The sequence below is a fragment of the Teleopsis dalmanni genome, chromosome 1 (genome assembly GCF_002237135.1).
Source record: "Teleopsis dalmanni isolate 2A chromosome 1, ASM223713v2, whole genome shotgun sequence".
Taxonomy (NCBI): Eukaryota; Metazoa; Arthropoda; class Insecta; order Diptera; family Diopsidae; genus Teleopsis; species Teleopsis dalmanni.
In genome coordinates, this window is record NC_051846.1 from 215,513,592 (window position 1) to 215,540,773 (window position 27,182).

Below are 27,182 nucleotides of genomic sequence, written 5' to 3' on the forward strand. Positions count from 1 at the left end.
GTATTGTTACTATGCTGTTGTTGTTGTTGTTGCAGTAAATAAACATAAACGCTGTATTTCAACATCAGTTCACTTAAATTATGTTCTCGGTTTGGTATTTGCTGTTGCTAAATTGCTTGTATGCAAAATTCTGATCATTTATTTTTGTGTATCTTTTATGTTAATGTATCTGGGGACCACTGGGTGCTGTAAAAAGATCATTCTTATATCATGCAGTCATGTAGCAAGCAGCAAACTGCCAGTAGCATTTTTATAAATTCTGTGCATCAAATCATTTATGAAGTGAGGATGTAAGCAAACGCACACATTCACTACTGCATTAATCAAAATCTTTTATTTTTGTATTTCATCACTCATCACATCAGAAGCAACCTTAAGTTTTTTCTTTTTGGTATCGATTTAAATGAAGTGTTTATGTCAATTTCCTATTGTCCTATTTTCCTAACTGTTTTGATTACAAACATGCAAATAATTTAGATAAAAAAACAAGTTTTGCATACTCTTAAACTAAGACTATAGTTATTGGACGTAATATTCACTCCTAAGAAACACTGACTATTGAGACTAACATATGTCCGGTGATATCCACTCCTATGATATACCGACCTTTGAATCTATTTCCGGTAATAATACCTGCTAGAATAAAATTTAATCTATTCACACGGTTAGAAATAGGTCTCATTTTGATTCGAATTATCTAAGTAGTGTAAGATTATTTCATTCACGCCTCAAGTGTAGTTAATAATTTTTATTTAAATATGTATTTTATATTGATTTGAACGGTACTAAATGTTTCATTCAAAACTATAGCGGCCCTGTTGATAACTAAGTATATTAACGCATTTGTTTTATGTAAAATAATTATGATAAGTGGATATGAAACCATTAACTGTCTCACCTGTCAGTAGGTATACTTACTTAATTACTGATGCGTTACTCAGTTAAGTGGAATACGGCAAAATGCAGTTACTAATGCTTAGTGAAAAGCATAAATACATAAACTGTTACTTTTTATTCCATAAAAAATTCTCCCAGTGTCATCAGTAGGTTCAGATGAACGACAATACTGTTAATTTATTGAATAGCAAAAGATAACAAAACATAATTTCAATCGAGATGAAATTGAAATAATATAAAAGTTTCTCTAAAAAGAAAGAAGCAAGAAAAATTCATCAGACAACAAAGACAGAATACAATTCAGACTCAGAGCCGTATTTGAGCGTCAAAGTAGCAGCTTGAAGATGTGTAGCGAACTGAACCTGAAGCATCGAATGCAGTATAAAAAATAGACAAGATAAAATAAACAAGTTTCTAAATGTGCGAAGCAAACAACACATGAAAAAAGTCGAATAAAAATAAACAGAAATCAGCTGTAATTAAAAACCGAGTCTGGTTTTCAGCCTAAAGAGGAAAAAAAGAGACTACGAATCCCATAAACCATATTGATATAAATTTAAAAAATTAAACAAAGCGAAGGAGGAAATAAAAAATAAATATTGTACTAGAGATACTTTTATTAGTGATATGAAGCGATTTTATTTTCTTAGACTTTTAATCTGTTTTCGAAGCAACTACGATTGCTTTATAATATTAATAAAATACAAAAACGTATTGCTTTTATCAGCTATTTTAGACAAAAAATACACATAAACGATATATCATACGTTTACCTAACTATTTTCGTATCTACATATATCTAGAAAGCCATGAATTTATTCCAAATGAAGTCATAAATCTTGCTAAACTTATTTCAATTCCCAAACTTATTTCAAACATATGCCAAGTGCACTTATTTGAGCGACTATTTTGTATTTGGCTCAATAAAGTAACTCAAATATTCCAAAACAGTGAAACAACAAAGACAGCAAATGAGCGAAAGAGTACATCTTTGTTTCTGTGAGAGAAAACTGAATGAGTGATCGTGTGTATCTACAAGATACAAAATTTATTATGGTTTTCAGTCAGTACTTTATGGATAACGACGGTGTGTGTGACATTTCTAGATTAGTAAGATTTCAATGTGTTTTACAATCGGACGACGGTTTTTAAGTTTATTAATAGCTGCGTTAATAAGAAGAAAATCTTGTATACGGACGAGCATATAATAATATAAATTTAAGCAAATATGATAATAATTTTCAAAAAAACAACATAGAGTATACCCGCAAACGTATCACAAAATCAAGTGACCTGTTTTTAGTGAAAGCAAAGCCTTTGTTAATTGCCTTCAGAAATATTTTAATTAATGAAAATTGAAAAGAAATATCAATAAAAATAAATGAAGAATAAAGTGCTAAAGTTCTCGAAATCATCATTTTAGCTTGGTGTTGAACGAGAAATTCTTTATTGTAAATAAAACGTAAATTATATAAGCAGAGTGTGCGTAAATGTTTCAAGATATAGCCACATTGGAGCGACAACAACAACAAAATGTTCGCAAAATCTTGAGTTTTAAACGCAGCTAAAACAGCAACAACGAAGCTTTTATGGACAATCACTTAACCTTCAGATGCATACAATTAGCAAATGCAATTCAGAACGTTACAATCTACAATTGGTATAAATATACATACAATAAGTAAATTTATATATAACCACTGGAATATATATTCAAAATGTATCTAATTTACAATAAACAAGCCGCATTATTGCTCATAACGTTGTGCTGGGCAATATTGGAGAAAACAGTTGGTAAAGATATAGGAACGAGACCGGTTCAAACTAATAATAAAGGCTCGATATCGTGGGGCGGTGAAAGTCTAAGTTTAGTTGCATCAGCGAGAGAAGATATATGTAAAGTTCATTGCAACTGTACCAAACGAAACAATTTCCAATTAATATCTTGCGATTTCCGGAAAAACCGATATGTAAGTCTTTGATTAACTTAAATGCAAAAACCGAATTAATGGTTAAAGTTTAAGGAAAATTTAGAAGCATTAAAAAAATTCATTTTTGTATAGAATACCAACAATTCTCTTAGTGTTATTGTACTTAAGCAATCTGTGTTCTACATGCTTTTGATCTATATGAAAGCAAAGGCACGATACGTAACATACATTATCTACCTTCTTTTGTTATTATATAGGTATTTATAATAATAATAATTTATATTAATGATATTAATGTTAACTTTGCGTAATTAAAGCTTAAAATGCGGTATCAATTCAAAACTCTTTTAGCTTTAAGTTAATATATTGAACAAAGATATGTACTTTAGATGGAAACAATAATAAAATTATTGAATAGGCATCTCGTCTTTACGTTTAATTTTAATTTATACATTAAAATTTAAAATTAATTTTATCTGAAATGAAACAAATGAAAAATGTGAAGAAAACTATGGAAGCTAGTTTTAAGTAAAATATTTATATCTTTCCAATTTCAATTAATTACCCATGTGAAAAAAATCTAAAAACTTTGGCCTGAAATATTTTACAATTCAGGTCACATGTTATAAATAAGATAGAGCAAAATACAGTTCAATGTGAATGTAAAAGGCCGTTTAATTGCAGACTATGATATCTTAATACAGATCCTTCAGCTGTGCTAGGCATAATAATAGCCAAGTAACAGTAACAAATGCTTTTTATTGAAAAGCACAATCAATTGCAATCTTAACAAATTTTTCACGTATGTCATACAAATAGAATTTCAAACTGTGGCAAAACAATTTTACAGCGTAATATGTACTGCCGAGATCCCTTCGTATCTCGAATACGTTGAAAATATTGCAGTGGTGTATATATCATCGAGCGGTATCAGGTCATCACACCGATGCAGTATCTTTTTAAAATTGCAAGTCGGCATTGCAAATTGGTTTTCAAACAACCTTAAAAATTCTATACCATCTTTCATCTTCATTGCACTCCTTACATGGTAGACTAGTCGAACTATTCGCTTACTATGGATTACAACAACAGCAACTGATTTCACTGACGATAAACGTCATGACCATAAACTCTTCCCCAATAACAATGGTGTGTAATGCATTATAACAAGAACTACATGGATTAAAACTACAACCACTTATTGACTAAGTATTTCTTCATCTTTGCTAATTTATTTTAGTAAGTGTTAGCATTTTTTTTTCAACAGTGCTGAGAATTTAGTTCCATAAAATATTATATATATATATATATATATATATATATGTATAAATAAATATATATATATATATAGGGTACGGTATTTTGGTATTTTGTTCTCATTCGGGATGTTGAAATCTATTACAATTATTTTTTTCTTTTAAAATAAACAATACCAACATATGTCACATACCTAATATTTTAACCTATGCATTGCAAAATGCATTGTAAATAATAGACGAAGATATTTCTTTTTTTAACAATAAATTATTTTTTAACATAAATATTTTTAAAATTTTGCGGCGAAAGTATCTGCAATAATCCACTCTGCAACTGTTTTTACACCTCTTGACTCTTCATTATTGCTTGACATATTTTCACCGTAATAATTTATACAATTTAGTATGGTATATGTGAATGAATTATTCTAAGCACACCTAAATATTTACTAAACAATTTAAAATATAAACATGAAAAAATATTATTTTAAACTAATTTTTCATTTCGGTAATTACTACTTAGAAAAAATTTTATTTATTAAAATTCAAGTGCTAATATATATTTTAACATATCTAAAATACAACAAACACGCAACAACAACAACTGAACCAAAGCGAAAGCTTAAAATACGCAAACATAAAATCATAATTGTTTATAATATTTTTTTTTTGTTTTCCATAAACAATTTTTACCACTGCCAAAGATATTAAACAACAAAACACGGTGCCATGTATCTTTGTTTCGATATCGTGAAATACTTAAATAAATAAGTATAGTTTTGCATTGCTTAGATATGCTTAGACGCAAACATCCGTTTTAAACATAAAATTATTTAACTAAATTCTAAAAAATAATTGATTACGTTTTCCCAAGAAAAAATTGAATCATTGAATCATTTTATAATTATTACGTTCTTCAAATGCAAATTGGAAATCTCGTTAATACATTTAAATAATAAATATTTCAAAACATAAAAAAACAGAATATTTACGAGATTGTACTTATGTGTTACTCATATATTTACAATGGCAAAGTATTTAAGACGGTTAGTCAAACGAGTTTCAGAGATAACTTACCGCAGTAGCTACTTTGCAAATGCGCCAAAGTCGATGTGAATAATTACGGCTTGAACCCGAATTATATTGAGCCGCTCTACGATCGCCTAGGCCACTTGTGAGTGTTTACAATTATACACAAATTATAAATAACGAAATCACATTGAAAACGAAATTGAAAAGTGGTTGCCCAATTACCGGCAGTACCCAATATACAAATAAAGACAAAAGTTGTAAAAGAACCTCACTACTGAATAAAAATATCAGCTAATGTGGCAAAGGATTAGTTAGATTAGAATTAACGAACGAATTAGAATTATATAACGAATTAGATTGATTAATTAAAATGTCTAACCTGATAAACAATTGTTTTATACTTTGCAAAACATGAAATGAATGCGTGTACTTATGTTTGTGGTATATATTTTTCATCACTACATTGCTACAAGCTAATTTGTATTTTTGTTTAATTGATGAATGCTTCATTTCATTCATTCAGCAGGTGTAACCTGCTGGATATACCTAACGTCTCATCTTCTTTATCTGACAAATTTATCAGGTGCGCTATAAGTTCAAATTAAGTCGTCATTAATTTTCATTAAGTTTAATATATCATATAGCAATATCTTATATTAAAAACATTACCAATACTTGGCATAACGTTATGGAAGTAGTAAATAACCAATATGCAATACCATTAGATCTATTACATGCAGTTGTCATCCTATAATGAAGGGGGCGAAAAGGAAGATTAGGAACTATTTTCTCAAGCTACAGCGTTAAGAGGACAACAAAATTATTCTTAGAAAATTAAAAAAATTAGAAAAATGAAACCATGTGGCCATGGTTGTTGTTATGTTATTGCTGCTTCTGACCCCTTGCTTAGTTTATTTAATATTTGGTATTTAATGTCCTAGGTTTCACTAATTGTTAAGGATGTATATTACGCTGTTCATTGCTCACAATTATAAACGCTTATTATATCATTTAAAAAAGTTACAATTTAATTTATTTTAAATTTTTTTTTACAAAATAATTTACTTAAAATTATACGCCTTGAATAAGTTTAATTCCAACTTCAAAGTGATTACTGAATTCATTTTATCTCAAATAATGTTTAATAAAATACGAAACTAAAAAGAAATTAAACATATCTACGATATTTTTATAATTTTGTAATAATTACTTTCAGTCACTTCCTGTGTACGTTCTACTGTACATATACTTTAATGTCAAAGATATAAAAACAAATTTAAATAACCATATTAAATCAAGCAGTGATATCCAACTGAGTCAATCAGAGCGAGATAAGATGGAGTCTATAGATATTTAGTTATTGTTCGTATAAAATAAAGAGTGAGTAAAGTATGTAAGATTAAAAACCGTCCAAATGTATTTATGGAGAGTATTTATGAAGTATCTAATTTTTAAGAACGATAATATTGTATTTTCTTATTAATTATCTGTTAATATGTGAACCATGTGAATAGATATTCGTAGTGGGTAAAAAATGTTTCAGTAAATATTAACAAACAAAGACGTATCATTGTATCGCATGATTATCACGTCTCGGTCATTTACTCACACAACTGCAGAGATAAACACGCTTCATTATGCCATATTTTTTTCACAATATTGGCTAAAATTAAACCAAACACATCATCAATATCGTATTAGTTTATATTCGCATGAGAAATATAAACATTTTTTTATTTGATTCAAAAATTGTTAGTCATATTTTGAATTCATATGGATTAGAGTGTTGTAAATCGTACAGGTGTAGGTGAAAAGAAATACAAATACTTTTAATGTAGCCAAAAAAATATCTAAAATAAATCCTAATATACTGTGTTATTTCTTTAGTTTATAATTTATGATTAATTTTCCATTATGCTCCAGTTCCCATTTAAATATTATATTGCATAGGTTTCAACATAAGTTCTTAATAAAATACCAAACATTCTTCTTTAGAAACCAAATTATATTTTGAAAAATTTCATCATCTTTTTATCTATTTTAAAAAGCAAGGCTATAACAAAATTGTGTTTATCTAATAAAATTTTATTCGTTATCGTCTCTCTAAAGTCAAAGCAACACAAGCCATGCTTGCGTATTATAGAATTTTTATCTGTCAATAAAATTAATTAAAAGCAACTAATGTTTTTGGTAAAACAGTAAAACACAGTAACATTGCATTTTTAAGTGTTTTATGCATTCAAGTTTTTCAATTTCGTACTTATCATATGCATTAAACGCTGTTCAACTAAAGAGTAGCAATTAAGTGTCCAATTTTGAAAGAATTTCAATATAAATTTGTGCTTTATGCGGACCGCTTGCATGTTTTTATTTCAGATGCAATCGAAAAATGCATAATCATAAAATTGTATTTACTTCAGAAAAAAATAGAAACATAAATAGAAAAATAAAACATTTATGCACAAATAGGGCATGCAAACGATACTAAAAAATTAGAAATTTTCTTTGACGCAGAACTAACCCAACGAAGTATGAGTATCTGAAAGTGCGCAAGAATTCAAACTTTTCACAGTTTTTATACAAAATTTACAAATTTACACTTTTGTTGGTTGACAGATCAGCATTTACAGAAACTCGAAAGCATCACACAATAAAAAACACAAATAAAAAACCACAAAAAAACAACTTCTGATATTGTGGTTTATAAAGTTCAGTTCTTACAAAGTATCTAAATTTTTTATAAATATGTCAGCTTTGATAAAAAATTTTGAATTACGGCATCACAGTCGCAAATCGCATTGAGTATGTGTCCGTCTTTTTGACTGATTGAATGCTGTGTTGTGCCCACGCTTTCCACAATATCGTAGTGGCTTCAGATGCTTCAGAGCTTCAGATGCTGCCACTACATCAAATTTGTGCTTCAATCAAATATTCAAAGTATTCGTCCACATTTGACACAATTCGAATGTGCATTCTAAGCAGTTTTTTCTTATGTACTGCCCTTCTGCAATTAACAGGAAATGCTTTGTTTATGTTTCGCTTTTGATTTAAATTCCATGCGGATACACAATTAATTAAGACCTCGATTATAAATTGAGTTTGTTGTATAATAATGAAAAAAAAAAATCATAACTTATGAGATAAAAATTTCAACTTAAAAGTAAAGCATCGGTTTTAATATTTGTTATTTACAACTTATATACATCTATTAGGTTGTGTTAAACGGGCTTTCCGTAAGCCATACATATAATTATTAAAGTAAGGTATTAATGCTGTTTTATTTTGAAAATGTCTTGAGATTTAATGCTCATAAGAAGCTTCCAAATAAGAAGCTGATTCCAATACTTTCTGATATAAAAGTAAAATTTAAAGAGATACAAAGTTTTCCTGATCAAAATGGAACCTCAAATAGTCATGGGTATAGGTTATGATATCTGATAATAGATATCATAACCGGACACTATGCACGAAATATGACGGCACGCAGCAACTATGTAGGTTTATTAAAATTATTACTTCTTACACAAAGTATAGTAATAAAGAGCTATAAGAAATCAATAAACACCTTCTCTGTTCCTATATAACCCAATGCAAAAAAAAAGAGAAGAACCATATAGAAGAATCCGTAAGAGAATTCATAAAAAGAATCCATAAGAAGAATTCGATGTCTCATGTGTTCCCAAAGTGGGTCTAATAACGTTATTAAAACTTTTGATATCAACAAATTTATTAAGCGAAGATTGATAAATTCTATAATCAGAATATGGTTTTTTTTAATGTTCATTAAAAGATATTCATGTTTTATTCTTAAAATATTAATTTTTTTATTTAATGAAGAAACTAAAATTTATATTTCGGCTATATATTAAAGTTTCAAATAAAAAAGCCTCTTTTAATTTATTTGTTATCCACACCTTCTAACAAAGTTATTTTATAAATAAATAAAATCCTTTCAGAAAGTGTTAATTTTTCATTAAAATTTCTTATGAAAACATATATTTTGAAAGAAAAAATTCTTTGTATTTATCAAGTCTTTCATATGAAAAAGCTATTTTCCATAAATCTGTCGCATTGTCTATTTTTAGTAGCACCACTAATGCATCAAAGAAATGTTCTCCTGCTTATGGTTCTGCCACTTAAGCATCGACTTGTTGCGTCTTGCATGGCTTTTCGATTCTAATATCTTTTTTTGTCTACCATGTACAAAATGTTGTTACAGAATTTTTAGAATATGTACGTGTGAGATACAATCGTAAGTAAAATTTAGTTTATGAATTCTAAGCAAAGTCACGTTTTCATAAGTTTTTCTATGTTTTCGAAATTCTATTGCTTTGGTTTGTTTACCTCCTTAAACACAGTCATTATGAAAAAAACGTACGAAGCTGTTTTGACTCGGCTGTAGGGCAATAAACAATTCGGAATAATTTGGACCCTGCCGTTAGTCACAAATGTGCTTATTCATTCTTAAAAACAGACAAGTATACTGATAAAGATACACTTCGGAAAATCCTTTAGTACGTATGTATTTTACTGTTTAGAATAACCATTGTACCATTGTGTTGCTTAGAATGTAACGCTTTCATATGAGTGTTTCAGAACGTCTTTTTGTGGCATGTTAATCACATGTTGAAAGACTGTGGGAAAAATGCGGTGTAAGTGAGGTTCTAAAAACGTTAGGCTAAGCCTTATAAACAAGTTGGCTTATATGTATTTATGTGCAACAAATATTTGTGCATATAAAAAATACTTTATATATAAATGCATCTCAGTCTGTATTTCTAATGTGCGAGGAGTCGTGGTATGCATATATAATCAAGTGATGTCATGAAAATTTATTTACTGATATCATTAAAGAAATGGCGATATATGTTTTTATATACTAGTTATGTGGGTGCTCGGGTAGAAATAACCAGAATTTAAATTTTTAAATTTAATTCAATTTAAGTAAAAATTTTAATTCAATCAAAAAAAATTGCTGCTGATGAAATTCATTAAAATTTATTGACAAGTCAAAAGAAATTAAAATTGTTTACAGTTTGCACTTTAAATTTTATTTTTTTCGATTGTGTCTATAAATTGCAGCAAAACCTTTTAAGCATCAGAAAGTCAGCACGCGTTTGTTCGAAAATACCAAATACACAATAGATGCTCAATGCAGAAACAAAATATTACCGAAATCCATAATTTAATTTTAATTGATTGTGTCTATGTAGGTGTGTGTATATCTCTATGATACTATTAGAGTCACAAAACTTCTACAGTGCTGATGATCTACACATATATCATGACCACCAACTGCATTTTTTCTTCTTAAATTTAAATTTGAGTGTTCCCACTTTTCTTATGTTGGCTTTTATGTTTCCGGTTCAGTTCTAAATATATCCGGAAAAACAAAAAATTAAATGTGGCAGCAAAATAACTTCATACGTCACATTTTGACATAACAAACGAGTGTATATATTTTAATATAGAAATAATCTTAATCACCACAATTTATTAGTGAAAATACGCATGGAGAGCGAAGAGCGGGAAGCAGTAAAAGTGCCGGCGGATTGTGTGAATTTTCTGAAGAGGGTTAAAGGAGCGGGTAGTGTTTAAATTAAAGGCATTCACTTACACTTATGTAACGTTATTATTAAATAAAACAATTACTTAAATTGATATTAATTTAAGAAAAAATATTTTCTATAAACGAATATGGATTCTCAACAACAATGAAAAAGCCTATCATACAAAAATGTATATATTTAAGTTATAAATTCGAATTTAAATGGAATGAATTATATGTTTCTTTTCCTTGTATTGGAAAATGAACGTTAATACGAAAAGTGCAAAACTGTTGCACTCCACTTTTTTAAATCAGTGACTGAGCTCAGATTATTCTACGAAATAAGGTTAGGTTATAGGGGTATTTTGTGATAAAAGTTCAATTAATATAAATAACTGCTCTGAATGATATCATAAATGAGACATTGTCCAGATTCGTAGAAACATCTCAAAAGCAGAAGTACCAAACATCTACTGCACCCACTGCGCTCCTTAAGATAGAACAAATCGGAAAGACATAAAATATTCCAATCCATACACTTCATGTGCTGAACTCGGCACTAATATCAAGGTTATAAAAAATTTGATCAAATGACTTCAAAATCAATTATATATCTAACAAAACAACTTAAATTATTTATGAAATATTAAGAGTTGAAAATAAAAATCGAAGTTGTAGTCTCAAGAACCGCGGGTCCACTGCACTCGTCTAATATATGCGGGCATGTGGTGTGTGCGATTATTTACATTATCCGTTCAAAAAGCAAAAGTGTTATATAAATATTCATTCCAGAATATTCATAGCATGTCCCACTAGGGTGGCTCAAAAAAAATAAAATGCGATTTTTAATGAGCGCACCCCCTAGGAATATGCCATTGACCAAAAAAATGATATTCCCAAAGTTTTGGAGCAATAGGATAAAAAATGACGTTGCGCCACTCGAGCAAAGTTGGGTTTTCAGTACAAAAAACAGAAATTTATCGATTCAAGGTCATTTTTTATCTTTGTTACTTGTTTTAACAGTTGTTAATATATACTCATTTGATAGATAATTAAAATATCTTTTTAATAAGATATTGATGAGCAAAATCGGTTAAAAATTAAGCGCAAAACACAATAATTAGTTGAGCGACTGTGCTCTGTTTTCTATTTCATACATTTTAGCTGGCATGCACAATTACGTAATAGGTATATGCTACGAACTAGTTAATTATTAATAAAAAATTATAATTTCAAGAAAACCCATTTCTCAGTAATTAATATATTGTGTCTATTATGTTTTATAACATAAAACTGACTATGTGAAGGATAATTTTTATGATAATGTTCGACTACTTACAGAACATATTGTTTTTCCTCTTCATATTTTGTCGAAATCGAATTATAATCCATCATAATCCTAATTCCTCTTTCTATACAATCACTTATAATATGAAGTCTGGCACAGAATTCAAGTGCATCTCTATAATCTTGCGTTTCCATCCATGGCGAAAGATCGAAACTGATAAAACTATTAGATAGGTAAGAACGATAAAAAAATTTATTATCTCTTCAGTCACGAAATCAATAAGGTTCTTTGAGGAAAATAACTTCATTAGTGGGTTCCCACTCTTTATCTAACCAGCGATAGCTGGGAGCTTGGATCTGTGACCGGTAACTCTACAGTTACTATCTACGCAGATGGCTCAAAGATGCAAGGCGGTAAGGGAGCAGTTATCTTCTCGAAAGATATGCAGATAAGATAGTGCTACCGAATCCCTGCTACTTACAACGTATTTCACGGTGAGATATACGCTATCGAAAAAGTGGTTAATATTATACATCAAAGTACAATTCGTCCTTTGAATATTACGATTTTTGTAGATAGGCCGCATTGAAAGCAATTGAATCTAAATTCTAAGATAATATTAAAATGTCACGATTCACTGATGAGCATCAAACATTATAAGGTCTCTCTTTACTGGACATAGTACATTTCGTGTACTTGGACATAGCAATATTGAAGGAAATAAACTAGCAGATGAGATGGCCAGAAGAGGTTCTGAACTGCATACAGGAGAGGCCGACCTTTCAATACATACACCGATAAGTAAACTGTTTAGGATAATAGAGAAAATCAATACGATGACTATCAATTTATAGACTAACCGCGAAGACTGTAAGGTCGCTAAAATTTTATGGCCTAATTTGGACAAAAATAAAACGATAAGCCTTTTAGGCTTCAGCAAGCCTGCAGTTCGTGTGCTTTCTGGAATACTAAAGGGGCACTGTGTCATTGCGCCTATGCTCTAACGGTGGCGAGTTCCAACAAGTGGATTATGCAGTAGTTGCCAAGATGAAGAGGATTCTGTCCAGGACTTCAAATAAGGCTACTTTAATGTCTTGTGGATCCTTATTTTACTGGCTTGGAAGAGATAACGAAAGCAAACTTATCGGATCTCCTCAGCTTCATCTGGAAAACAAAATGGTTTAACAAGGATAACAAAGGTTAACAGCTCGCATCTCCTGGCAAAATTTTTTAAGGGCATCCCAATGGGCAATATATGTCTCCGAGTAGAAGTGCTGACAACTGTCAGCACGTGCCTTCCGAACATAACCTAACCTAGTGTGGGTTAAAATTTTCACATATATGCTCGCCATAAAAATGTATATATCTCGTACAAATCATCAGAGTTATATGTACTTACATTTTTAGTAAGTACATGATTTTTGCCATCCATCGAGAATCTTAGATGGCTAGGAGTGACTAGGAGTGAATCTGCGTTATCCCAATTTTGTTGAACTGTGACTACAGATTCAACTTCCATTTTGAGACAAATTTCTTCATCGAAATTATTCCAATTAAAATCAATGGAATTTTTAGTCGCTCTTGCTTCGTTTGCTAAAAGGATATTAACTTCAGTCATACTTCCTGTACGACCATTTTCTCTTTGCTTACGAAAAAATTCTTGTTTTGACTACATTTTCAATTCTACTTAAATATCTATATAAGTTATTAAGTAGAAATGAATTATTTTTATTTTTTATTTATGTTTCTTCCGTTTCTTGTAAACATTTGCGATTGCATTGTGCATGCCAGCTAAAAGGTATGAAATAGAAAACAGAGCACAGTCGCTCAACTTATTATTGTGTTTTGCGCATAATTTTTAACCGATTTTGCTCATCAATATCTTATTAAAAAGATATTTTAATTATCTATCAAATGAGTATATATTAATAACTGTTGAAACAAGTAACAAAGATAAAAAATGACCTTGAATTGAAAAATTTCTGTTTTTTGTACTGAAAACCCAACTTTGCTCGAGTGGCGCAACGTCATTTTTTATCCTATTGCTCCAAAACTTTGGGAATATCATTTTTTTGGTCAATGGCATATTCCTAGGGGGTGCGCTCATTCAAAATTTCATTTTTAATTTTCCCCTTTATAACGTGAGCCACCCTAATGTCCCACCATACAATATTCCGGTTTAAGAAAGTGCATAAAGCATTGCTTTTTTCTGAATTTCTATTTATTGTTCAATATTTTATAAGGAATTTATGACAGATTGATCGCATTTTTGAATGAATGCACGGAACGAACAGTTTTCTTTATGAAGCATAAAGTATTTTAAGATTTAAAAAGTGGAATTTGGATTTTAAAATGCAACAAAAATTTAAGGGAAAAAACTGCAGAAGGTCTTTGGCTTCGTCTAGACAACAAATGATTGCGTTTAAGTTCATGAGTAGTTGCACAGAAGGAATTTGAATGCAGCGCAAATGTGTCGGAGTTTGTAATATTTTTAGCAACAAACACGACTATAATATTTAATCATACACAATCCTATTTTGAGAGTTTTATATATATTAACAGAAATATTATATGATTTGTATTCACCACGCATTGTAGACGCAGGTGTTAATTTGTTTAAACAAAATTGGGCAATCACTTTTTAATAATGATAATTTTTCTTTAAAAATATAAATATCATAATGCTTTTATTACTCAATATTCAAATTTAAAACAAATTATTTTATGAATACCATTTACTTACAACGTCCTTGTATTATTATTGAGTACTATTTTACGCTGAAAATATAATTAAATCAATAACATTTTTTTTGTGGTGTACATGCTGTATCCATAACTACGCATAAAACTAATAGACATGAATATTTTTCTGATACTTCAGGTAACTGCCAGCCTAAAGAGCCATCTAGCTCTAATAACTACAAATAGACGTCATTTCTCAATAGGACATAATTAAGGCTGTCTTACATCTCAACAAAATGCAGTTATCTTAAGTGCCAAGATGTTGTTTGTGTCTGAAAGAAAATGACACTTTAAAGAGAAATCACACTTTTTTGTGAGACTTCAAACTTTGATCTTGACTTGTAGGAGAATATAGGAATAGAAGCTTCTGTCTTTCTTTGATATTAAAAGTTTCAGAACAGTATCTCTTCTTACATTCATTAAAATGACTTAATGTCTATTTTCAGTTAGGGGTACTTATAACTCCAAATAATTATTATGGGCGCAGTACTGCATTACACTAAGAGTTTAGATTTCATTATATTCTAATCTTACTCTGGAGGATTGTCCAAAGTAACAATTCGAATAAACCGTATATTCCTAATATGTATTCAAACTACAATCCATATATCATAATGTCGTTCATCAGTTCAATTGTTTCATACTATTAAATCAGAATATATTATACAGGTTACATTCAATCTTCTCATCTCCATCCTAGATAATTCATTCTGACTTTCCGCCAACAACATTCCAAATATTAAATCAACGTCGGTTAAAATGTCGACCAAATATAAAATTAAATAATTAATTTTTCGTTACTTAATAGACTTGTTGCATGTTGAGTTGGTTTTATGTCCCAAAAGGCAGTACATTAGACCTCGCATTGCTTGCAGACATGTCCGAAGAGAAAACATAATTTTAATTTATATTTATTTAAAAGATTGCACTTGTCACTCACTTCCCTTTCGCACGTTTTTATGCCTATACCAGCTTGGATTGGTGCAACATTCAATGAAGTCATTGAAGGGCTCATACGTTTCATCAACGAAGCATTTAAGTAACAATGAGATGTGGTTTTGGCGACATACTCTTTCCTACCCAACAGCCTTAACCCAAGTCAAGCGACAGTAGCCATTCACTTCAAATGGTTACAAAGTTTATGAATACACATATGGCAACACATATACGTATCTGTACATATGAGCATTGTATTTGTATTTTAACAGAAACAATAAATGTGCTCACATACTTGTTGTTACAACACTACATATAACTAGAAATATCCGCAAGATACGCATAAGTGATAAAGTCACAAGAACAGAGTGCAATGAAATGCAAGTCAAGCCAAGCGCTGACTGCAGACAATGAAAACGAGTAAGAAATATAAGTGCAGTCGGTCATATTCATTTCCATAAAAGTTAATCGTAATGAGATTAATTTTTAGTTAGAACTATGAAGCTGTTCTTAGATAAACCATTTACATATACAGTAAGACCTCGCTTTGGGTTGTAGATACGTTCCAAAATATCACGACTAAAATTGAAACAATGCAAAGTGAATTGCTATTTTCTATAGGAAATCATATAAACATCAAAAATAGGTTACCGTATTTTTCATTCAGTCCTTAAATGTTAAAAAAAGAAGAATATTTAAATAAAATTTGCTACCGCACGAGTAAGTTTTGCATGTCTTTCGCTATCAGGATCGTTTTTTGAAAATATTTCCATTGCTTCGTCAATTAGATTCATTGTTTTAGAAATTTGCTGTGTAGTTAAATTTTGACGATCACTTATATCTACCGAGCTCTCTTCTTCGTTAGCGATTTCCAAATCCAGTTGCATCAATTCCTAGTTAGACATTTCTTGGTTATGAGGTAGCATTTCATTTATGTCAACATTACCAACCCTTTAAAATTAGACTCTCTTGCTAATTTAGCAATTTCATGACAAATAGTATCCACTTTATCATCATCAACTTCAAAAGAGGAACTGTCACCATTTTTCTTGTGTACACATTCTGGCCATATTTTGCGTCAAACACCGTTCATGCAAGATGGTTTTACTTTCTATTAATATTAAAAGCTTTACAGAATTGCTGCATTGTAAGCTTATCGGATCCATCAGTTTCACTAAAAAGCATCTTAAATAATCGGCAGAGATAATAGCTTTTTAAATTCGAAATCACACCCTGATCCATCGACTGCATTAATGATGTGGTGTTGATAAAAACACAAATTTAACATTTTCAGACAAGTCATCAATATAAACTGGGTGATCAGGAGCATTATCTACTAAGACTAATGCCTTGAAGTCTAAATTGTCTTTACCTAGTGCAACAAACTTTTATTGCAGGAATGGTGCACGTAGAAACCCAGTCATTAAATAATAACGTCGTCATTCATGATTTCTAATTGGCTCGCCAGTGTACAGAAAATCGATGCTTTGAACAGCCCTTCAAAGATCTAGGATTTTCTGATTGGTAAACAAGTAACGGCTTAAACATAAAATCAACATATACATTGCCACCTAGAATTAGAGTTAGTCTATCTTTACTTCATTAAATTCTGGTGGTGATTTTTCAGTTCTCGATATAAAAGTTTTCTTTGGGAGACGTTTCCAAAAAAACACCTATCTCATCAACATTGAAAACTAGTTGTGAGTCATAACCTCCCTCTTGAATTATAGCTTTTAACTTTATCGGGAAACTATCCACAGCGACGGTGTCAGTACTGGGTGCTTCGCCTTTTGAGAGGATTACTGTGTAGATTGGCGCGAATTTTTTATCTCTCAAACCAGCCGTTACTAGCTTTAAAATGTTCTCCGCCATACAGCCCTGATTTGGCACCGAATGACTTCTTATTATTCACGTACATCAAGAAAAAAATGCGTGGTCAAGGATTTTCGTCGCCAGAAGATGCTGTTAAAGCGTTCAGTAACCATGTTGTGGAGGTGTCTCAATCGGAGTGGAAAAATTGCTTCTCAATTGGTTTGAGCGCATGTAAAAGTGTATTAATCAGGCTGGAGAATACTTTGAAAAACAATAAAACAATTTTTGATGATAAATATTCGCATTTTTATTATTAGGCCAGAAATATATATAGCAGCTCTCGTAATATACGGTATATTAATACTGTATACTATGTAAATTAGCATTGAAATATATTTTTTAAAGATTTTATAATCTGTAATTAAACTGTCTCTCACAGCATATACTTACAACTTCATTAACAGTTTTTGGTATAACTGTAGAACTTAATTACTTATGATGAAGAGATACACAAATATTTGAACGAAAGTTCGTATACTAGGCGTATACTAATTTTATAGTTAAAACTATAATGTATTTAATTTCAACAGATTTTAACTTAGGATGTACTGTTTCAATAATTTCTACATATCGTTATGTTGTGATACTATATTATATCAGTACTACTTTAAATGAATATCTGTCTAATTTCTATCTTTTTTACCTAATGCTCTGCTCTGGATTAGAATCGAGAAGCTGTTGGATGGTTTATTTTTCTAACTTATAGTCACAGTGTAGTAAGCTTTAAATGTAATACACATTTTTATGGTGTGTCGATCTATGTTTGTCTCCTATATATATAGATATTAATTTTAAATTAAAAAAATCCTAATCAATACTTTTCACTAAAATTTTAATTAATTTCTGAATATTTTAGCAATTTTTTCTTTATAAAAACGAATATTTGGATAATAAAACTGATTAAATTATATAATATCTTAATACTCCTTCTGAATTGTGTGGTTGTTACAATATTACAATATTCATAATATATACAGAGGTTTTGTCTTCCGTTAATGACTAATGTAGTACAAAATAAAACAGCCATTCAGAACATACTTATATATCTACATACTACATATACGCTATTAATGTCTTATGGAAATGTAGATGTACCTTATTAATTTGCCTTCACTTAAAATTATAAAAAAAAAATCAGTCATACTTGACTATATTTTAAAAGATAAGAAAATATTTCAATGATTAATTTGTAGAGGTTCTTAACTAAAACGCATTTAACTTGAACTCACATTCTAAATTTCAGTTCTTCATTTGTGTTAAAGGTTCTTATCGCAGTTTCTCAATTATTGCTATATTTTCCATATTTCCACAATTGAATTATTTACCAATGTAATTAGAAATACATTGGCCGCATTCGAAATTTGAATAAGACATCGCACCAGTTGACTTGTTGCTGTCAAGAGCAACTGCATTTATACCAAGTCAACGTGCAAACGTTGGCACGGAGTGAAGAGGAAACAACTGTTTCAAGAGAAAATAATGAACAAATATTTACTATATTACACATTACGAATGCACGTACTCGGATCTCGTGCTTGGATCTATGACTAATAAGTTCGGTTTTTTATGGATAGATAAAATTTAATAGAAAATACAAAATGTATTTATTGCTTACCTTCTGAAGTAACTGCCACTTAAATGGTAGTTCCGCTGTGATAAGAAAGAAAAACTATAATCCGACAACTTAGCGATAATTTAGATTTTGAATTGATTTATGTACATTAGACTACCAGAAAATTATTTGCTTACGATGTATTAATTTCATAGATATACTATTTAATAAAAACCTAGATACCGTTTGATAACCTTTAAGTTTACTATATGAACACAATTGGCCAACACGGCTAAGTGAAACTTTAGGATCTTCATCATAAAATAAACCAACTCTTCTAAAAAGAATAAGGTATAATACCAAATATTAGATATTAGATTCAATATCTACAACAATGCTAACATCTTGTGGCTACTACACAAAGTTGAGATATCTATTTAATGGGCTTTTTAATAAAAACTAAATACAATTTGGTATATTTTCAAGTCTTACACTTGCACACTAGCATTGTCTTTACATTTGATTTAAATTTTGTGTTTATTTATCGCCTCATGTTAATCGAAAGTGAATTTTGTTTATTTGTGCAGATTGTAGCATATTGTTCTTATCGGCCTACTATTGATTTCACACTGCTCAAATACAGTCTTAGAAATATTCATTTTTAATCCAACTCACGGGTGTTTCACGGGTGTATATATTGTTATTTCTTTATGTTTTTTTATAATTTCTATATGATTTATATTATGTTTGTTATGTATAGATACATCAACCATATACGTGGTTTATGTATTCGAAATTTGTACCGTTATTGTAGCTGTATAATTATGTTTATAAGGCTTATTATTTTCATGCAGGGAATAGTGTACAGCGAAACTTAAGTGGTCTATTATGCTCGCTCCAGTTACTTTAATTGATCATCAGATTATTAGTGAATGCAAGCACTTTGTTATATATGCTATATGTAGCAACGACTCTGTGCTTTCTGTTCAGTTTTAGGCATTTACAAAGATTTTTTAGCATCTATTTTACAAAAGTAAGAAGTACAGACTTCTGAAACACGCATTTTGTTGAGATGATACCTTAGCCTGCAGTACCCTGTTAAAAATCCCTTTAGAATTATCTCTACCCAGTCCAAGAAGTTTATTCAGCAGTTTTAAAATTCGGATACTCGCAGTTTTTGCAACCGACATTAAAGTGACACGGTTGCTGTGTCTCAATTTATTGAAAAGCGACAGGTAGTTATTTAGTCAAGCAGTTTTAACTTCATTGTCCGACATTTAATTAATTGTTACTATCTTTCTCTTTCATCTTAGAGATTTGCGAGTATGTGTTTCGATAGCAAATAACTCTATTTAAAAAATATAGCTTTGAAGAAATAATCTTCAGAAAACAGAAAGCATGCTTGTTGAGCTCCAGCGTTTACTTCGACATAATGAGTAATAAAGGAGTTGTCTAAGCTATCTATGACACCTAAACTAATTACAAATAAACAATTGTATCTGAAGTCGTTATGGTTTTCGCGTTAGGATAATTGTTATTCGCATGCATTGTAATGCGATTTCTCTGTAATTATTGTAAATTTCTTTTTTTTTTCAATTTCAAAATTTATATTGTTCTAAGAATGTAGTACAATTTATTGTCCATATTTTACGCCTTATAAGAAGCAATGTTAATGTTCTCCATTCTGAATTATATTAAAAATATATTTAACACTAATAAAATATATTCAAAACAGATTTCTGATTAGTAAACCTAAAATATCAACGTCAATGACACTGTAAAATCAAATATTACTGTCAAACAAATGAATAAATAAAAAAAAACCATGTAAATTTTATTCACTTAACATAAAGTTACTGCAATACATGAAATAGTTGTCAACTGCAACTAAACTGCACTTTATCATCGAAAACGACTATGTAGAACTTCAAAGTTCACTTCAGAGAATCATTTATTTGAGATAAGAACTTAACATGCATTAAAATGTATAAAATATTAGTTTCTTATGCGTCTCTATATATAGCGTATATTTAAAGATAAATATTTAATAACAGAAAATTAAGCAAATTTATTTCAATATTTTTCAGTTAAGTGAGATTTTCGGAAAAAATTTTCAAGTACCAGCCGATGCCACTTCAGTCACAATTCACTTAGCCGTTCGTACCAACTTTCGCTTGGAAGCAGGTTTCTTTAGTGAGTCTAGGGTGAACAGTTTAAGGATAGAAGGAACGAACAGCGACGATCAAGTGGAAATAACAAGCGAGGCTTTCAGTGGTAATGACGGACCTTATCCCGATATACAAATCAACAATGTGCAGACTGTGTTTGTGCGCAAACAAGCATTCCTGGGTAAAAAAGCAAAACTAATTTATTAATAACGAATATTTCAAAGATACTTTTATTTTTATGCCAGCATGTACAAGTAAATTTACAGTACGCAATAGTAATGAAGTGATTTTATATGCTGATGCCTTTGAGGAAGCTGAAGTAAATGGCCTTTTTGTGGATATTAAGGATTTACGTATAGATGAAGGCGCTTTCAATTTAGCAAAAGCAAAAGTAAATATCAAATAAATTCCGTATAATATTATAGAATATCATAAAACACATTAATACCTAGAAATTACTTTATCTGTTATTTTTTTTAAGTTGTGATATTCTATTAATTGAGTTTATTAATATTTTGTTATATAAAAATTTTTCATTGACAGCTTCGTATTGAAAAATCTAATATTGATAATCTTTATCGATTTGGCGCATTTTTGAATGAGATATGTTTTACAAATAGCAATATCACCACCATTAACAATGGAACTTTCGACGTCTTCAACATAAATGCAATAATTTTTGAAGGGTGTCGCATCGATGCAATCAAGTCAAGAGCAATCACAGAAAGGGTATGTATCTTATTTATTGTATTATTTAAATACTATTCTCGCAAATGAAATAAAAATTTAATTTTCCTCTTTTCTTGATCAGCTTTTCAGCAAACATGTATCAATTACTGATGCCGTAATTGGTTTTATTGAGAGCGAAGCTATTTATGGTACCGGCATATCGGAACTAATTATTAACAATAATAGGTAAATGTTTTAACATCGCATACATTTGTATACATACTTAGTAAATAAATTTCATACAAAATTAATTATCCTTTCATTAGCATTGATACAATTTATGAAAACGCAATACAAGTGGCAGCGATTAATGCAACAATTACGAATAACACCGTTAAACATCTCAGCAATAATTGGTTGCGAGTGAAAGAATGGTCCAAAATTATTATAGAAAAAAATAAATTTGGCGAATTTGGCATGATAAATCTAGAGCCCACTAAACAACCAGCTGCTTGTCGCTTTAATGGAAACTCACTAACGCAACCGTTGCCGGGTAGCTTGAATATGAACTCGAATTGCATAATACATGAAGTGTCAGTGAATATCGCTTGCCGATGTAATCCTACTTGGTTGCACGAACTTACCGCACACGATTTATATTCGGAAATGTATTGCACTATTGACAAAAAATTGGGCCTCTGCTTTAATAGAACTACTCTCAATTTACAAAAATATCTGCATGAAGTATGCGACGACACAAAAAATACTTTGGACTGCGGTGCTAATCGAAACCTTACCAGAGTTAACGACAAATTCTTTACACCCGAAGAACTTCAGCAAAAAGACTCCAATTTCCCAACATTTTTATCTATTTTTGGTGGTATATTGGTACTGTTCGCTGTAGTACTAGCCGTACTCTTAATAGTTATATGTGTAAAAAAAAAAGACGCTTGCAGATCAACTAATACAAGCCTCATACCATATGCTAATGAACATGTACATGAGTTCTCAAATGAAGATCGAGTTATTATTGATCGTACTATGCAGTTGCTGCAAAAAAAATATCCACAAATTTATAAACAGGTTAAGGAAAACACACAAGAAATACTTCGTAGTGATTTACCACACAGGAAATGTGTAAAAGCCATCAGCCAAATTGTAAATTTGTTAAATGAGGTTCGCAACGCAGATAAAGATTTGCTTATAGTTGATTTCAATAATTTATTAACACAACATCTACAACCACCACAACCAACTGCGCCACCTGTTGATCCAGTTTACACTGAACCGAGCCTCACCGGTAATGACGGTGGTTTCTATACTTCGAGTACAATAGTGCCAGTAGAGGGTTATGCTCTTCGAAATGAGATTTGTGGTGAACCTGTACCACTGCCCGAACATATATATGCAGAGCCCAATTGCGTTGAACAACCACTGTTACGCAACGAATACGCTTCACCGTCCGATCACCATCAGAATATGGAAGGCATGGATCTATACTCAGATCCTTACAATGGTCGAGGTAATTTAACTTACCAAACATAATTAGAATACGTACTTTAAACTGAAGAGAAAAACTAAAAAACCCAACTGGGCTGTGAAAATATTATATTATAAAAATTTATGAAAAAGTTACTAATTAAGATAATTGTTAGCAGATTTATCGAAATCTTAAGATTATTTGAAAAACAAATATTTATTTATATATTAAGTGTTTAAAATTATTATTATTGCAATAACATTTGTGATTATTTCTATTTAAGTATATGTTAAATGTTTATATGTGTATATATTATATTATAATTATATAAATTATTAAGTAATTACACTGAAATTATCTTCATTTCGGTTTAAGTTGTAAATTAAGCTTAACTAAAAACACAAAAATTGGTTTTAAATAAAAACTCGAAATTTTACCAAATTAATGCACAAAATTCGTTTGTTTTAAAAAATATTAATTATTAAAATTTTTAATAGTTTACCACGTTTTGTAATTATCTTCTTTGTAATCGTAGTTTGATATTTTTGTAGTAGAAAAGAAAAAAAATATATTAAATAATAATAAAAACATTAATTTGCTTACATAGTTGTAGAAACAGATAAAGCATGTCCAATAAGTAGCTGATTAATAAGAAAGTATATACTTATAACACAAAGTTAAGTTTAGCTATACAGCTATAATAAATTAGTTTTTAGTAATACTGAATAAAATTATAAACTATTTTTTATTCACTACTGATTGATTATATTTGGATAGTAAACTAACAATAATTTATGTAACTAACCTTAGAATGCATTCTTTAATAAAGTAGACGAAATACTTAGATATGTTAAAGGTTAATAAATTATTATAACAAGAAATAAAAGCTTAGGCATAATTTGCGAACTACTTTCAATGAAACCTCCTCAAAGTAAGGAAAATTTAAAGTTGTGATTGCGTGTAAAAAGAACCGACTTACTTTGGGCTGGATTTATATGACGCATCACCAATATGAGCATCGTGGAAAAGGTTTGCAAAAATATTAATATGTGACATCAGCATAAACAAATATCGACATCCTCAATTGTTTGCAATATCAAAAAGAGCACTTCCAGTATGTTCCTGAATCTGCCTTCTAACACATATGTTAAGTAACTTCGCTGCCAAAAACTCTCTAAAATTCATTATAAAAACGCATTAATTCAATACTGGGCAGAACTGGATTGGTCGTACAATCCGCATACCTGAATATGACATTGCGTGAAGAACTATGGACTGGTATTCACACCAAAAAAAAGGAGAACTCCTAGAATAAGTGTAAACTGAAGAATTTTATCAATACATTATGTGTCTCTTAACAATAAAGGCAAATAAAAACATGAATAATAAGAGATCAATCCAAAACAATGGTGTCTTACAAACAATATATCAAAAGTTATGAGTATTAACAAAAAGTGCACGGAAAATAAAGTACTCTGACTAGGATTAACATACAAAAAAAATCAGTCATAAAATATATTTTAAATTCTTTACTGATTGCAGAGAAAGTAAGTCGGACAATTTTGTTAAATATGGTGATGGTATCACTTCTCAAAGATGATTTATTACGAATAAAAACCATATTCTAATAACATGTTTACTAACAATTAAATGTATTGTAAAATTTAACACCTACAGCTCTAGTTTTAAATTCTTACTATTAACAACAAACAAGAAGTATTTAAAATTATATATAGTAACTTTAAAATAAGTTTAGCTGCTTTTTATATTAAGTTGTACTAGTGCAATATCAATACCGAATTTAATTAAATAAATTTCTAATATTGCAATAATTTTATTTTCTATAGATATAACAAAAGCAGCTCCATATGCAGTAAGTGTTGCTGCTCCACCACATCGTTCACCACAATATGCTACGCCTATGCGTAATCAAAAACTGCCAAATCTTCCGTCCATCTCAAAACGTACACAGAATCTGCCAGATGTGCTCTACCAAAGTCACAACAACAATAACAATAACACGTCTGCAACTATAACACCCCAAACAGAAAATAATCATCAAAGCCATAAACCTTTAACGAACGTGCAAAAACTAGCACAAGATCTCCAAAACAAAGTTCCAAATCTAAATCCTGCAAATCACCAACACCAACAACGAAATATGCATTTATTTACGCCCGCTGTGTATACTGCACCGGATGTGAGTCACAAACAAATAAGAGTTCCACGCCTTGCCTCTCCAGAAACAGATGAGTGTGAAATGGATATGCGTGGCGCCACAGGACTACCACCCGAAACTAGTTCTAATCATTCAGGTGGTAGCAATGAGACTGTAGAAATCGATGAAGTTATTGAATATGCAGACGCATAGATAGATGCGAAAATAGTCTAAGGACTAGACCGACAGCAACTTCTTTAAATGATAGTCAGTGGGCAGGGCAACACATTAAACAAGCTTGTGATTTTTATTTTATAAATATTTTATAAATTATTTTGTATTTAATTACTTTACTATTAAAAACTTAATCTAATTTGTTAACTTTTGTGAACTTTAAGTATTTCATTCGAAAAACAATCGCTATGCACATGTATAAATCTTTATATATAATATATATATATATACTATATATGTATATAATGTCTTTAATAAAACATTCTATAGTTTCGACAGAATTCAACAGTCAAAAAATTTTTATTATCGCATTAAATTAGTTCTGATAAATATGATCAAATAAATTAAATTAATAATAAATACATAATATGATTATAAATTAAATTTTTAATTTAAGCTATTATAAAAAAATAGTTCATAAATTTTATATTTCAAATTATATTCAAAGTTAGGTAATTAACTTCAAAGTTCACTATGGACTTTGAATTTTGTGAACATGGGTGTCGTCAGTAACGTGAGCAAGGGGAGCAACCTTTAAAATTAAAAAAAATTTGTCTTTAGCAGTTATGCTGAGATCCATGACCTCAACATTTATCATAAAACAATACCTTGACTCCACTTTAAGCGAAGTGCTTTTGCCAATAGTTACCCCCTGAGCCATGTCCGTATTAGTAATAATTATGACAAAACTTATATAAACCGTGATAATAAAGCTTTTAATTGAAATCAGTATGTATTCCTAAGGAAACAAAAACACTTTAATGAAAGTATTTATAAAACTAGGTTTAGAGTTAAATGTATTATTGATTGGATTGCCAAAATTGAGCCATTCATTCATATTATGCGCCAAAGAGTTTTTTCTGAAAATAATTAAGATTTTTATCTAAATATATATCTCAATGGCATTTTGTTTACTTTTAAGTAAATAGTCAAGTAAGTAAATTTTAAGAATTGCAGAAACTTCGCCCGTATGTATATAATTTTTTACAATGAATAGAAACTTAAAATGTAAATACATCTATTTGCCAATGCGAAAAATCGACCGATTATATTAAGGACTTGACTGAATGTGAATAAAAAATAATAAATAAAATCACATAATGTTTTTTTATTATAAGTATTTGATATTCTTATATTTTATTAATAATTGAATTTATTTTTTAAATCCAATTATATTTCAAGTGCTATTATGGAAGTGCAGCACATGAATATCTACATTCAAAAAAAAGAATTGCTATTTTCGTGAATTTAATGTACATAAAAAGCAAACTACTGTATATATAAAATATAGATAGATCGAATAATATCAAGAAAGAAATGCATAACACAAACAAATATTTATATTCATTATAAATATGAAACTCGCTTTTAGATTTTAACATTCACTCATTCGAAATCCATTTATTTGCTTCATATTCA

General features: G+C 29.8%; 2 protein-coding genes across 2 annotated transcripts in view; one reads left to right on the forward strand and one right to left on the reverse strand.

Moving 5' to 3' along the window:
• Nucleotides 1-27,182, reverse strand: part of LOC119671985 (E3 ubiquitin-protein ligase highwire) — a 71,238-nt gene that overhangs the window by 18,474 nt on the left and 25,582 nt on the right. The window lies entirely within an intron of this gene.
• LOC119671986 lies at nucleotides 1,958-25,976 on the forward strand. Its single transcript, XM_038082927.1, has 7 exons — nucleotides 1,958-2,867; nucleotides 21,142-21,403; nucleotides 21,468-21,613; nucleotides 21,766-21,951; nucleotides 22,034-22,137; nucleotides 22,218-23,413; nucleotides 25,219-25,976. Exons 1-7 carry the CDS (start codon nucleotides 2,616-2,618, stop codon nucleotides 25,740-25,742), a joined length of 2,670 nt encoding a protein of 889 aa, XP_037938855.1. The 5' UTR covers nucleotides 1,958-2,615; the 3' UTR covers nucleotides 25,743-25,976.

Coding starts and splice junctions, on each gene's coding strand:
- LOC119671986 (XM_038082927.1), top strand. CDS start 2,616: ATGTATCTAATTTACAATAAACAAGCCGCATTATTGCTCATAACGTTG. Junction 21,404..21,467: donor GCGCAAACAAGCATTCCTGG/GTAAAAAAGCAA, acceptor TTTTTATGCCAG/CATGTACAAGTAAATTTACA. Junction 22,138..22,217: donor CTAATTATTAACAATAATAG/GTAAATGTTTTA, acceptor TCCTTTCATTAG/CATTGATACAATTTATGAAA.